The 15,340-nt window shown below is 42.8% G+C and overlaps 1 protein-coding gene across 1 annotated transcript; it reads right to left on the bottom strand.

The window, feature by feature from the left end:
* Positions 1–1,401: 1,401 nt before the first annotated feature.
* On the bottom strand, positions 1,402–2,554 carry LOC124669365 (probable carboxylesterase 18). The gene has a single exon (XM_047205989.1). The coding sequence runs from the start codon at positions 2,552–2,554 to the stop codon at positions 1,496–1,498; it is 1,059 nt and encodes a 352-aa protein (XP_047061945.1). The 3' UTR covers positions 1,402–1,495.
* Positions 2,555–15,340: the final 12,786 nt, after the last annotated feature.

The raw sequence follows: 15,340 nt of genomic DNA, 5'->3' as shown, positions 1-15,340 counted from the left end.
TGCCTTGTGCCTCCACACCGCTCTAACGAAGAGTAGCACCCGCAAGGGTGTGAACTTCAGGATACATCACCGTCTTTGGGTGCCTCGTTTATTTCTTGCATAGCATCGGAGAGTAGCACCCGCAAGGTGTGAACTTCAGGATACATCGTCGTCACCTTGTTACTTATCTTTCTTAGCATAGATTGTTGGTACACATAGTAAACCCTTGTTTATAGGCAATTCTCGAAGCTATTGCTTGCAGAGAAGCCCTATCACTAGCGGAAGATCTGCAGATTCGGAGAATTCTTGTTGCCTCTAATTGCCTGCAAGTGATCAATTCAATTCATAGTCCATCCATGTGCAGCTTTTATTTGGTTCTACGTGAAATCAAGCATCGCCAGGCTAATTTTGACAAGGTGCAGCCTACACATGAAATTAGGAGATCAAATACACATGCTCATAACTTAGCTCGTAGTTATATATCTCTGTTGATCACGGCTACCGCTTGTGGCTCCTAACCCCCTAGCTACTTCTATTGTACCCTTTATGATTGAGTAACAAAATGAGTCACTAGCCCTAAAAAAAACTCTTTCCTCCTCGGCTCATGTGCTCCCAATTAATTAGTCGTCTGCCAATGGCAGGAGGCTACATAAATAATCACTCGTTAAGTATTTAGTGAAGTATAAATAATTACTTGTGTGTAACTAAAAGATTACTCTTAATTTTTTTTCTAAGCACTTTGCATGTACGTCTAACCGGCCCAGCTAAAAGAAGTGCCACTTCATGCTGTTTCTTTCTCACCCGACGAATCGGCTCAGAATCCTGCGAGATGAGATAACCACATCTTATCTTCTTTATGTACAAACACATACATTTATATATACGCGTATACATTCATATCTGTAAACGTACATATGCATATCCTACTTCTGTGAACACCTTCAAAAAATAGAGCAGACGGTCGAGTCTTATGAAAAATATTGAGATGTGTTAAACTCGTGGTGTTTAAACTCTGGCAAGATGGGAGGTCACGCGTCTTGGTGGCCGCATCTTGGTGAGGTGTGGGTGGCTGGCGCACGACGGTCACGCGTTGCATTGTTTAATTTTCAGTTCAGATCTCACGTCATGGGTCAAACAGCCTAAACTCTGGTTTTCGAGCTTTCCGTTCAGACATCACACGCAAAGCTTCCAAAAAGTATAGAGATGGGTGCAGATGCAAGTTGTATTCTTTAATTTCTTCTGTTCAGACTCGAGAGAGCGCAAGGAGGCATGGTCACACGTTCAGATCATCTTCTCCATCTGATCTCCACAAGTTCAGACGGCAGCTCGCACGCAATCCACACGTCTCAACGTTGAAAAAATCGAACCAAAATGCAATTCATCAGTAAGTTCACAACACATAAGTTCGTTCAGATCATCTTCTTCGCACAACGGCGCACATGCAGATCATTTATGACGAAACAGTTAGTAGACGTGCGCGCGAGTTCGAGATCGTCTCAAGCAGCTAGCGGAGCAATCAGTGAGCGGACGCGTAGCTGTCCATGAAGGCTTTGATTTCCTCCACGAGCTTGACGGCGTCGGGGAGCTCGGGGAATGCGTAGAAGGCGTGGATCGCGCCGGGGAACTCCACCAGGCGCGCCGTCTTCCCCTTCCGCAGCAGCATGGCGGCGTACCGGCGCTGCCAGTCCTGCAGCGGGTCGAGCCCGCCGACGACCACCATGGCCGGCGGGAACGCCTCCTGCAGCTCCGGCTCCGGGCCGGCCTCGCCCGTCACGTGCGCCGCCGGGTGGTTCCGGTCGGCACCCTCCGGCAGGAACGCCCTCCACGACCAGTCCGACCGGCGCATGTTCACCAGCGGCGCCACGCCCTCCAGCCTCAGCTCCGCCTCGGTGCGCTCCTCGCCGCCGAAGTACGCCTGCAGGAGGATGATACCGGCGAGGCGGACGGGGTTGTTGGAGGGAGGGGATGACGTCCATCGCTGGGCCACGTGGTGGACGATGTTGCCGCCGGCGCTGTCCCCGGCGAGGAAGCAGCGGGAGAGGTCGACCGGGACGGCGATGTCGGCGGGCAGGCCCGTGGCGCCGAGGTAGCGGAGCACCTCCTCGCAGTCGTCGTAGGCGGCCGGGTAGCGGTGCTCGGGCGCGAGGCGGTAGTTGACGGAGACGACCACGGCGCCCAGCTCGTGGCAGAAGCGGCGGCACATGCCGTCCACCGGCAAGGACGACGGTGAGAGGAACGTCAAGCCGCCGCCGTGGAAGTACACGACGACGGGGAGAGGCCCCGCCCCGGCTGCCTCCGCAGCCGGGGAGTAGACGCGCGCCCAGAGGTTCCGGGTGGCGTCGACGGTGAGGTCGTTGGAGCGGATGCCGAGCGCGTCCGGGCTCGGCCTCGCGGGCGTCTGCCTGTCGCCGAGCTTGAAGAGGAAGCGGTTGACGGTGCCGTTGCTGCGCTGCGCCAGGTCGGTGGCGGCGCTGAGCGCGAAGATCTGGAGCCGGGCCGACCATGGCAGCGCCGGCGGCGCTGGCCGGGTGCTCTCGTCGGCGGCCGTCTCTTGGCTCCTCGTCTTGGCCTCCATTTCGCTCTCTCCTCCCGTGTTTAAGTGCTGAGTGCGGAGCATGAACTGAAGTAGCACATCGATCGATCGGGCGTAGGCGCGTTTATATATGAGGAAGGCTTTGCAACAGATGGTACTCCACTCTAATTGATTGGTGGTTAGTCACAAGATTGGGTAGATTTTTTTGTTTAGAACTCACAGCCCACTTTATTCAAATAAAATCATAGTGCATACAAATACCCACGGGTGGAATTCCTTATTACACATGACGCCATAAATCTCTAGACACCGTACCCTTTGCCAAACCATGCGGGTTGCCATTCGACGAACGGCTGTCGTGAACAAACTAGATCTCTTGGAATTTAGTTGTCCTCGCTTTAAGCTCCATAACTATATGATCATAGGAGCCCTCTTCCTTCTTTCTCGACGATGTGGATGAGCTAGTAGCTCAGTGGCTAGAGCGCACTAGCGTCTTTTGGCTGTCCCGAGTACGAATCACGTGGGCGCAATATTTCGTCTGATTTAGCTCCGGTCCTCACTCCTCACACACCTTTTATCTTAACTAGATGATCTGGTGTGTTCCAGCCCACAGGCAAATGCAAGACATGCTGTTGATGTTTGTTTAGTTGTCTAAGAATTCAGTAGGTCTTTGAGAGCCCTTAAACTTATATAGGCTATCTTTTTTGAAGAAAATAAAAACATAAGTTTTACTCGGCTGATGCCTGTTTAGTTTTCCAAGAATTCAGTATGTCTTTGAGTGCCCTTAAGGCTATATACGCAATTCTTTTGAAAGAAAATAAAAACTTTCAAGCAACTATTTAACACATGTATAACACAGGCGCAATATTTGTTGCATCCAACCATTTGTTCATAGCAAAGAGAAATAAATGTGTATGAATATCATATTTTTTTAGCGTGCCATCACCACATACAATAAGTACAATTGACGTACTGTCATTTCCTTCAATAATAATACACCAGGATCCTCGCTAAGAATCAAAGAACAAATGCACACAGGCCACAAGTGGCCTGATCATACTTGCATACCAAGATCACTATATATCATCATTCCATGTCTATTAAAATATAGAGATTCTTAGTATATATGTCAAATACACATATGAGTAATTTATATTTTCCAATGAATGTTGATAACTTATGAAACATGCTGCTATGTGTCTGCTTTGAATTGCCTGCATATTTACATATATGCATATTTTTTTTAGGATTATATATGCATCCTTTGGTGGCACTATGTCTCCTTTGATTTATCTAATGCATCAAGAATTCCGGGAACCTCACTGACTGAAATCCTTTAGGATTTGCCAGCACATCTAAGAAAGGATCACCTAAGAGAATTAGCTTGTATTAACGATTATGAAGAAACAAAGCTAGTTGGTCCCTTGTACCGTGAAGTACATTACTAAGTTATAAAGCCCGGCCTCTCTACTGAGAACTGAGAAATAGGTCAAAGATTAATTTATCATATGAAGATACTAACAGCTTAAATACATTCTCTTTCATCTCTCCAAAGATTCGAGATAACAAAAAATACAATAGTTCCAATTTCTTGGCAACATGGTCAATTACATTAAAATTATAATTGTTTTGACTAACCTTGACAAAATAGTAACCTACCTTAGCAAGAAGCAGAAATTGATCAGACGACGTGAGAAGTAAAAGGCACACACGTGATAAGTGTAAACCAAAGTACTTATTTAAAGAGGCAACCAAAAAAGCTTGCTTGTCATTTCATTAAATTCGGCATAAAGCAGTTACAAGACTGATTACAAGACACCCCCCACTAAAACAAAATCCGGACTACTACTCACCCCTGTCTACTATTGTTTTGGCAACCTCAAACGGTGCAAATTCATGCAATGTCACCTGTAAAACTTGTTGCAGATTTGCAGTCTTACAGTCAAAACTCATAGCCTTTCTTTCTCGCCATAGTTTCCTGGATGTGTCCTGTTTTTTAGGCTCCAAACAATTGGGCTTGATGCAATCTGATCCGAACCTCACCTGAGAAAGGGCATTATTGCATGAGCAGGTGGTTTGCATCTTCCAGAGCATGGTCGCATAAAGTAGACTGTGTATTGGAAGGCAATCCTCACGTTCACACAAAGTGTATTAAGCATAAAATTGATGCAGTATAGCTTATCTACGCAAATAGTCCGACATGGTTAACAAAATAAAATGTTCGACGTCCTGATCACATGAGGCTCCATGACAGAGAAAATTCCAACTCGTGAGAACCAAAGATAATAGGTCAAGAACCTAACACGTGGCATGTTGCAACCATATGTACCAAAATACGACACATCCTATCAATTATAATGGCAACTCTGAATCTCAGAACATTACAGCTTTGGTTTGGTAAAGCTCACCAAAGGAAAATACAAAACATGGATTTTATTTCAAGAAAGTTATTGAATTTCTCTACAGATCCAACACTATATTAGCGTAAATACCCTTGGCAATCTCATACTTAGTGAAGTTGGCTAGCTTAACCAAACAAAGACAAATCTTTGTGGTTTTAATTCTTAGAGCTAGTCAACAGAAACCATGAAATTGCTATACTGAATTAAATCTCTCAATGCACTGAAAATATATAAAACTATGCACGAAAAGAATCATTGTCTCGGATTTTCAGAATCATCCTTCACTACACCATGAAAATATACACTTTCTTTCTAAATTTGTCCGCAATTTTCTCAAGTACTCCAGTGCAAATGTGAATTGGAGATACCAAAAGCCCATCGTGTCACAGTAGATGGTATTCTAATAGCTAAATCCAATAACTATCTATTTGTTGCAAGCTAAGCAAAATAAAAAATGTTTACCGAGTAGTGGAATAGGACAGACTGAAAGGGATCACCTCAAGCAGCCAAACAAAGGGCATGATCTGGAAGCAGCTGTCTGCGCTAAAGGATCTCCTATTTTCTTATAATGATTGCATTAATTTAGACAACAACAAAGAATGAAATTTACACCAGTTGACTCAAAATAGGAAAACAAAGGCATTACCTAGAGGATCGAGAGATACCAATTGTTATCGTACATGCTTGTTTCCGGAGCCTCATCCTGATGTATGAACAAATGTTAAATGTTAAGGATTCTTATTACAGGAGTGAAAACTGTTACCTCGCCACATATTCTATTCACTAATGTAATCAGTAAAAGTGCATCTATGTGATTAGAAAGAAACCATGGAAATACAATGTTCCAAGTGTAAGAATCTTCCGCTACCCAAATAATGTTGGAATTTTGGCCCATATTGAATCAACACAATAAATATTCCAGAAATTACTAATAAATCCCAGAGGCCGGCATGGCCCATTCATGCATGGCAGGGATGGGACAAAAGTTTAGTCCCACATTGCTAGTTGAAGAAGAGTTGGAGCAGCTTATAATGGGAGCTCTTCATACCTTTTGTAAGAGAGAAATAATAGGAGGAAATAGGAGCTGACCACACGCGCGCTCCTCCTCCGACGACGCCGCCGCTCGCCTCGACACGACACACCTTGCGGGAATGCCTCGAGCCTCGAGCCTCTCTCTCTTTCTTTTTGCCACTCATGAACGGGTATATGAACAGACGCTAGGCTGTTCAGCTTCGGCTGCTGCCTGTTTGGTTTACCTCCCTGGCCCTTCGTTTCATGTCCTCGCGTGGCCTATTCAGCTTCTCTCTCTGTATAAAAGAGGTCGCTCCTCTCCAGAGATACACGATGAGACACAACACCATATGCGCCTACCACTCAGTAGACTTGTTGCTCCTTTATTCTATGGTGATTTGCATGACTAGTTTAGTCTCAAACTTTTTAGTCATGTTTTATCTACTGTTTTATTTGATTAAATCATGGAGAAATTTGCTAATATATTCAACAATCCAAAAACCTTATAGGCATTATTCCTCGGTTAGCTTTGCTTCATCTCTTAAGCCTCCTCCTTTCGAGGGCGTGAATTACAAGAGGTGGCGTGCGAGAGCTATTCTCTGGCTTACAACCATGAGATGCTTTGACGCCACTAAGGGCAAGCCTAAAGGAGAGCTTACTCCCCTCGAGGAGAAAGCTTTTGAGGATGCCGACACCCTTCTGAGGGGTGATATCATCAGCGTTCTTGGCGAGAACATTGTTGACTCATATTTGTCCATCTCTACGGGCAAGGATATGTGGGACGCAATCGAGACCAAGTTTGGGTCTCGGATGCGGGCAGTGAACTGTATGGAATGGAACAATTTTATGACTTCAAGATGACTAATGAGCGCTCCATCGTTAAGCAGGCTCATGAGATACAGTCCATTGCTAAGGAACTTGAGCAGTTCACTTGTGCGTTGCTGGACAAGTTTATTGCCGGAGGTATCATTGCCAAGATTCCTCCTTCATGGAGGAATTTTGCTACTTCTCTGAAGCACAAGAGACAAGAGTTTTCCACTACGGATCTCATTGGGTCTCTTGACGTGGAAGAAAAGGCAAGGGCAAAAGACACACGTGCTCGAGGTGTTGAGGGAGGTTCTAGTGCCAACTTGGTACGGAAGAAGAACTTCCAATCCTACAAGTCCAAGAACAAGAACAAGTATGATGGCAAAGGAAAATTTGATGGGAAGAACAAGGCCTCACAGTCTACCAATTTCAAAAGTAAGACCGATAAGAAGAAAGGAGTATGCCACGTCTGTGGTGATCCTGAATTGGGCTCCCAATTGCCCAAACTGCTTTGACAAGCCTCAGCAAGGAAAGGGCAGCAAGACTGCCAATGTTGTCATTAGAGACACTGAAGGATGCCGGGTATGGTATATTTCCTACTATCCTTTCAATATGTCATTATCCTGAATGGTGGATTGACACAGGTGCCAATGTACACGTTTATGCTGATATCTCCATGTTTTCTTCTTATCAGGTCGCAGGGACTTCCTCCGTGTTGATGGGCAACGGCTCGCATGCTACTATGCGTGGTGTTGGTACGGTCGATCTGAAGTTCACTTCGGGGAAGATCGTGCGCGTGAAGAACATGCATCATGTCCCTTCTATCAATAAAAATCTTGTTAGCGGATCGCTTATGTGTCGTGATGGCTACAAGATTGTGTTTGAGTCCAATAAATTTGTTGTGTCAAAATTTGGAACTTTTGTTGGTAAAGGCTATGAGTGCGGAGGTTTGTTCCGCCTATCCCTGTCAGACGTTTGTAATAAAGTTGTTAATCATATTTGCACCAACATTGAGACAAATGTTTGGCATTCACGTCTTTGTCATGTTAATTTTGGTTGTATGACGCGGCTAGCTAAACTGAATTTAATCCCAAGTTTCACTAATGTAAAGGGTTCTAAGTGCCAAGTGTGTGTTCAAGCTAAGCAACCTCGCAAGTCTCATACGATCGCGGAGGTAAGAAATTTGGCACCTCTAGAACTCATACATTCAGATATTTGCGAGATGAATGGTGTGTTGACAAAAGGTGGAAAGAAATACTTCATGACGTTGATTGATGACTCAACTAGATATTATTATGTGTATCTTCTGAAATCGAAGGATGAAGCGTTAAGTTTCTTCAAAATCTATAAAGCTGAAACAGAAAATTAACTTGAACGAAAGATCAAGCGACTTAGGTCTGATCGTGGTGGAGAGTATTTCTCCAATGAGTTTGACTCATTTTGTGCAGAGCATGGTATAATCCATGAGAGGACGCCTCCCTACTCACCTCAGTCAAATGGGGTGGCCGAAAGAAAGAACCGCACTCTAACTGATTTGGTTAACGCCATGTTAGACACATCGGGTCTCTCCAAGGCATGGTGGGGGGAGGCGATATTGACTGCATGTCATGTCCTAAACCGAGTTCCCACAAAGAATAAGGAGATAACTCCATTCGAGGAATGGGAGAAGAAAAGATTGAAACTCTCTTACCTACGGACTTGGGGATGTTTGGCCAAAGTCAATGTGCCAATTCCCAAGAAGCGCAAGCTTGGACCAAAAACTGTTGATTGTGTTTTTCTGGGCTATGCTTTTCATAGCATTGGCTATAGATTCTTGATAGTAAAGTCTAAGGTATCCTACATGCATGTTGGTACAATCATGGAGTCGAATGATGCGACTTTCTTTGAGGATATATTTCCCATGAAGGATATGCCTAGCTCATCGAATCAGGGGATGCCTAGTACATCTATCCAGGAATTTGCTACAATTCCTGAATTCACCATTCCGATAGAACACCTTGAGAATCTTGAGGAGGATAACAATGAAGTTCCTAAAAGAGTAAGAGACAGAGGACTGCAAAGTCCTTTGGTAATGATTTCATTGTGTATCTCGTGGATGACACTCCCACTTCTATTTCAGAAGCCTATGCATCTCCAGATGCTGACTATTGGAAGGAAGCTGTCCGAAGTGAGATGGACTCCATTTTGGCTAATGGAACTTGGGAGATTACTGATCGTCCTTATGGGTGCAAACCCGTAGGATGTAAATGGGTGTTTAAGAAGAAGCTTAGGCCTGATGGTACAATTGAAAAGTACAAGGCACGGCTTGTGGCCAAGGGTTATACACAAAAGGAAGGTGAAGACTTCTTTGATACCTACTCACCTGTAGCTAGATTGACTACCATTAGAGTACTACTATCACTGTCTCCCTCATACGGTCTTCTCATTCATCAAATGGATGTTAAGACAGCTTTCCTAAATGGAGAGTTGGATGAGGAAATTTACATGGACCAGCCAGATGGATTTGTAGTAAATGGTCAAGAAGGAAAGGTGTGCAAATTGTTGAAGTCTCTATATGGTCTCAAGCAAGCACCTAAGCAAGTGGCATGAGAAGTTCGAAAGAACTTTAACTGCCGAAGGCTTTGTTGTAAATGAAGCCGATAAATGTGTGTACTATCGCCATGGTGGGAGCGAAGGAGTCATTCTTTGCTTGTACGTCGATGATATACCGATTTTCGGAACCAACCTGAATATCATCAAGAAGACCAAGGATTTCTTATCTCGCTGCTTTGAGATGAAGGATCTTGGGGTTGCTGATGTAATCTTAAACATCAAGCTGTTGAAGGATGGAAATGGTGGGATTACACCGTGATGCGTGTAGTTGACACGTCCGTTGGGAACCCCAAGAGGAAGGTGTGATGCGCACAGCGGCAAGTTTCCCTCAGTTAGAAACCAAGGTTTAATCGAACCAAGTAGGGAGTCAAGAAGCACGTTGAAGGTTGATGGCGGCGGGATGTAGTGCGGCGCAACACCGCAGATTCCGGCGCCAACGTGGAACCCGCACAACACAACCAAAGTACTTTGCCCCAACGAAACAAGTGAGGTTGTCAATCTCACCGGCTTGCCGTAACAAAGGATTAACCGTATTGTGTGGAAGATGATTGTTTGCAGAGAAAACAAGTAAAACAAGTATTGCAAGCAGATTTTTATTTCAAGTATTAAAAGAATGGACCGGGGTCCACAGCTCACTAGAGGTGTCTCTCCCATAAGATAAAAGCATGTTGGGTGAACAAATTACAGTCGGGCAATTGAAAAATAGAGAGGGCATAACAATGCACATACATGACATGATAAGTATAGTGAGATTTAATTGGGCATTACGACAAAGTACATAGACCGCCATCCAACCGCATCTATGCCTAAAAAGTCCACCTTCAGAGTTATCATCCGAACCCCTTCCAAGTATTAAGTTGCAAAGCAACAGACAATTGCATTAAGTATGGTGCGTAATGTAATCAACAACTACATCCTCGGACATAGCGCCAATGTTTTATCCCTAGTGGCAACAAGCACAACACAACCTTAGAACTTTCTCGTCATCGTCCTGGTGTCAATGCAGGCATGAACCCACTATCGAGCATAAGTACTCCCTCTTGGAGTTAAAAGTAAAAACTTGGCCAGATCGAGCCTCTACTAGAAACGGAGAGCATGCAAGATCATAAACAACACATGTATAACAACTTGATAATTAACATGACATGGTATTCTCTATCCATCGGATCCCGACAAACACAACATATAGTATTACAGATAGATGATCTTGATCATGTTAGGCAGCTCACAAGATCCAACAATGAAGCACAATGAGGAGAAGACAACCATCTAGCTACTTCTATGGACCCATAGTCCAGGGGTGAACTACTCACTCATCACTCCGGAGGCGACCATGGCGGTGTAGAGTCCTCCGGGAGATGAATCCCCTCTCCGGCAGGGTGCCGGAGGAGATCTCCGTAATCCCCCGAGATGGGATCGGCGGCGGCGGCGTCTCGCAAGGTTTTCCGTATCGTGGTTTTTCGCCTCAGGGGTTTCGCGACGGAGGCTTTAAGTAGGCGGAAGGGCAGAGTCGGGGGCCAGACGAGGGGCCACACCATAGGGCGGCGCGGGCCCCCCCTGGGTCGCGCCGCCATGTGGTTTGGCCACCTCGTGGCCCCACTTCGTGTGTTCTTCGGTCTTCTGGAAGCTCTGTGGAAAAATAGGCCCCTGGGTCTTCGTTTCGTCCAATTCCGAGAATATTTCGTTACTAGGATTTCTGAAACCAAAAACAGCAGTAAAACAGAACCGGCACTTCGGCATCTTGTTAATAGGTTAGTTCCGTAAAATGCACGAATATGACATAAAGTGTGCATAAAACATGTAGGTATCATCAATAATATGGCATAGAACATAAGAAATTATCGATACGTCGGAGACGTATCAAGCATCCCCAAGCTTAGTTCTCGCTCGTCCCGAGCAGGGTAAAACGATAACAAAGATAATTTCTGAAGTGATATGCCATCATAACCTTGATCATACTATTTGTAAACATATGTAGTGGATGCAGCGATCAAAACAATGGTGATGACATGAGTAAACAAGTGAATCATATAGCAAAGACTTTTCATGAATAGTACTTCAAGACAAGTATTAATAAGTCTTGCATAAGAGTTAACTCATAAAGCAATAAATCAAAGTAAAGGCATTGAAGCAACACAAAGGAAGATTAAGTTTCAGCGGTTGCTTTCAACTTGTAACATGTATATCTCATGGATAATTGTCAACATAGAGTAATATAACAAGTACAATATGCAAATATGTAGGAATCAATGCACAGCTTCACACAAGTGTTTGCTTCTTGAGGTGGAGAGAAATAGGTGAACTCGACTCAACATAAAAGTAAAGAGAATGGTCCTTCAAAGAGGAAAGCATCGATTTCTATATTTGTGCTAGAGCTTTTATTTTGAAAACATGAAACAATTTTGTCAACGGTAGTAATAAAGCATATGAGTTATGTACATTATATCTTACAAGTTGCAAGTCTCATGCATAGTATACTAATAGTGCCCGCACCTTGTCCTAATTAACTTGGACTACCGGATCTTTGCAATGCACATGTTTTGACCAAGTGTCACAATGGGGTACCAACATGCCGCCTGTACAAAGGTCTAAGGAGAAAGCTCGCATTTTGGATTTCTCGCTTTTGATTATTCTCAACTTAGACATCCATACCGGGACAACATGGACAACAGATAATGGACTCCTCTTTAATGCATAAGCATGTGGCAACAATTATTATTCTCATATGAGATTGAGGATATATGTCCAAACCGAAACTTCCACCATGAATCATGGCTTTAGTTAGCGGCCCAAAGTTCTTCTCTAACAATATGCATGCTCCAACCATGAAGGTGGTAGATCTCTCTTGCTTCGGACAAGACGGACATGCATAGCAACTCACATGATATCCAACAAAGAATAGTTGATGGCGTCCCCGTAAACATGGTTATCGCTCAACAAGCAACTTAATAAGAGATAAAGTGCATAAGTACATATTCAATACCACAATAGTTTTTAAGCTATTTGTCCCATGAGCTATATATTGCAAAGGTGAATGATGGAATTTTAAAGGTAGCACTCAAGCAATTTACTTTGGAATGGCGGATAAATACCATGTAGTAGGTAGGTATGGTGGACACAAATGGCATAGTGGTTGGCTCAAGGATTTTGGATGCATGAGAAGTATTCCCTCTCGATACAAGGTTTAGGCTAGCAAGGCTATTTGAAACAAACACAAGGATGAACGGTACAACAAAACTCACATAAAAGACATATGGTAAACATTATAAGACTCCATACCGTCTTCCTTGTTGTTCAAAACTCAATACTAGATGTTATCTAGACTCTAGAGAAACCAAATATGCAAACCAAATTAGCAAGCTCTAAGTATTTCTTCATTAATGGGTGCAAAGTATATGATGCAAGAGCTTAAACATGAGCACAACAATTGCCAAGTATCAAATTATCCAAGACATTTTAGAGTTACTACATGTATCATTTTCCAATTCCAACCATATAACAATTTAACGAAGAAGAAACTTCGCCATGAATACTATGAGTAGAGCCTAAGGACATATTTGTCCATATGCAACAGCGGAGCGTGTCTCTCTCCCATAAAGTGAATGCTAGGATCCATTTTATTCAAACAAAACAAAAAACAAGAACAAACCGACGCTCCAAGCAAAGTACATAAGATGTGGCCGAATAAAAATATAGTTTCAGGGAAGGAACCTGATAATGTTGTCGATGAAGAAGGGGATGCCTTGGGCATCCCCAAGCTTAGACGCTTGAGTCTTCTTAATATATGCAGGGGTGAACCACCGGGGCATCCCCAAGCTTAGAGCTTTCACTCTCCTTAATCATATTGCATCATACTCCTCTCTTGATCCTTGAAAACTTCCTCCACACCAAACTCGAAACAACTCATTAGAGGGTTAGTGCATAATAAAAATTCACATGTTCAGAGGTGACACAATCATTCTTAACACTTCTGTACATTGCATAAAGCTACTGGACATTAGTGGATCAAAGAAATTCATCCAACATAGCAAAAGAGGCAATGCGAAATAAAAGACAGAATCTGTCAAAACAGAACAGTCCGTAAAGATGGATTTTATTAGGCCACCAGACTTGCTCAAACGAAAATGCTCAAATTGAATGAAAGTTGCGTACATATCTGAGGATCATGCTCGTAAATTGGCGTAATTTTCTGAGCTACCTACAGGGAGATAGACCCAGATTCGTGACAACAAAGAAATCTGGAACTGCGCAGTAATCCAAATCTAGTACTTACTTTTCTATCAAAGACTTTACTTGGCACAACAAAACTCAAAACTAAGATAAGGAGAGGTTGCTACAGTAGTAAACAACTTCCAAGACACAAATATAAAACAAAAGTACTGTAGTAAAAACATGGGTTGTCTCCCATAAGCGCTTTTCTTTAACGCCTTTCAGCTAGGCGCAGAAAGTGTAACTCAAGTAACATCAAGAGACGAAGCATCAACATCATAATTTGTTCTAATGATAGAATCATAAGGTAACTTTATTCTCTTTATAGGGAAGTGTTCCATACCTTTCTTGAGAGGAAATTGATATTTAATATTACCTTCCTTCATATCAATAGTAGCACCAACGGTTCGAAGAAAAGGTCTTCCCAATATAATGGGGCAAGATGCATTGCATTCAATATCCAAGACAACAAAATCAACGGGGACAAGGTTATTGTTAACCATAATATGAATATTATCAACTTTCCCCAAAGGTTTCTTTTTAGCATTATCAGTGAGATTAACATCCAAATAACAATTCTTCAATCGTGGCAAGTCAAGCATATCATAGACTTTTTTAGGCATAACAGAAATACTTGCACCAAGATCACACAAGGCATTACAATCAAAATCTTTGACTCTCATTTTAATGATGGGCTCCCAACCATCCTCTAGCTTTCTAGGAATAGAAGTTTCAAGTTTTAGTTTCTCTTCTCTAGCTTTTATGAGAGCATTTGTAATATGTTTTGTGAAAGCCAAATTTATAGCACTAGCATTGGGACTTTTAGCAAGTTTTTGCAAGAACTTTATAACTTCAGAGATGTGGCAATCATCAAAATCTAAATCATTACAATCCAAAGCAATGGGATTATCATCCCCAAGGTTGGAAAAAATTTCAGCAGCTTTATCACAGGCAATTTCAGCAGTTTTAGCAGTTTCGAGTAATTTTGCGCGCTTTGCACTAGGAGTAGAAGCATTGCTAACACCAATTATTTTACCATTGATAGTAGGAGGTGCAGCAACATATGAATCATTAACATTGCTAGTGGTGGTAATAGTCCAAACTTTAGCTACATTTTCCTTTTTAGCTAGTTTTTCATTTTCTTCTCTATCCCACCTAGCACGCAGTTCAGCCATTAATTTTATATTCTCATTAATTCTAACTTGGATGGCATTTGCTGTAGTAACAATTTTATTTTCAATATCATCAGGTTTAGCAGCCATTTTATTAATTAAAGAAGATTGTGACGCGTACATGTATGAGATTCGGTCTTCAAGCATTTGCAAGTTTAGTTTGCAACCCGTAAATCTCCATATTCAGATTTTCAAGTTGATTTCCTATTTTCTTCAACAAGGTAGATTGCTCATTCATAGTTTTAGTAAACAATTTATTTTGCTCATACTGTGATTGCATAAAGCTCTTGGTGGACCTTTCAATTTCTAACATCTTTTCCTCATTAGGTGAAACATATCTACCATAAGAATTACCATTAGCAGGATGTGGTCTAGAATTTTGAGCAACCAATGAAGCTAGCGGAACATTATTAGGATCAACATTAGTCCTACCATTAACAAGCATAGACATAATAGCATCAATCTTATCACTCAAGGAAGAGGATTCTTCAACAGAATTTACCTTCTTACCTTGTGGAGCTCTTTCCGTGTGCCATTCGTAGTAATTAACCATCATATTATCAAGAAGCTTTGTTGCTTCACCAAGAGTGATGGACATAAAGGTACCTCCAGCAGCTGAATCCAATAAATTCCGC

The sequence above is a fragment of the Lolium rigidum genome, chromosome 7, assembly GCF_022539505.1.
Source record: "Lolium rigidum isolate FL_2022 chromosome 7, APGP_CSIRO_Lrig_0.1, whole genome shotgun sequence".
NCBI lineage: Eukaryota > Viridiplantae > Streptophyta > Magnoliopsida > Poales > Poaceae > Lolium > Lolium rigidum.
Note: the sequence above shows the minus strand (reverse complement) of the source record. Positions and strands in the feature narration are given on the sequence as shown.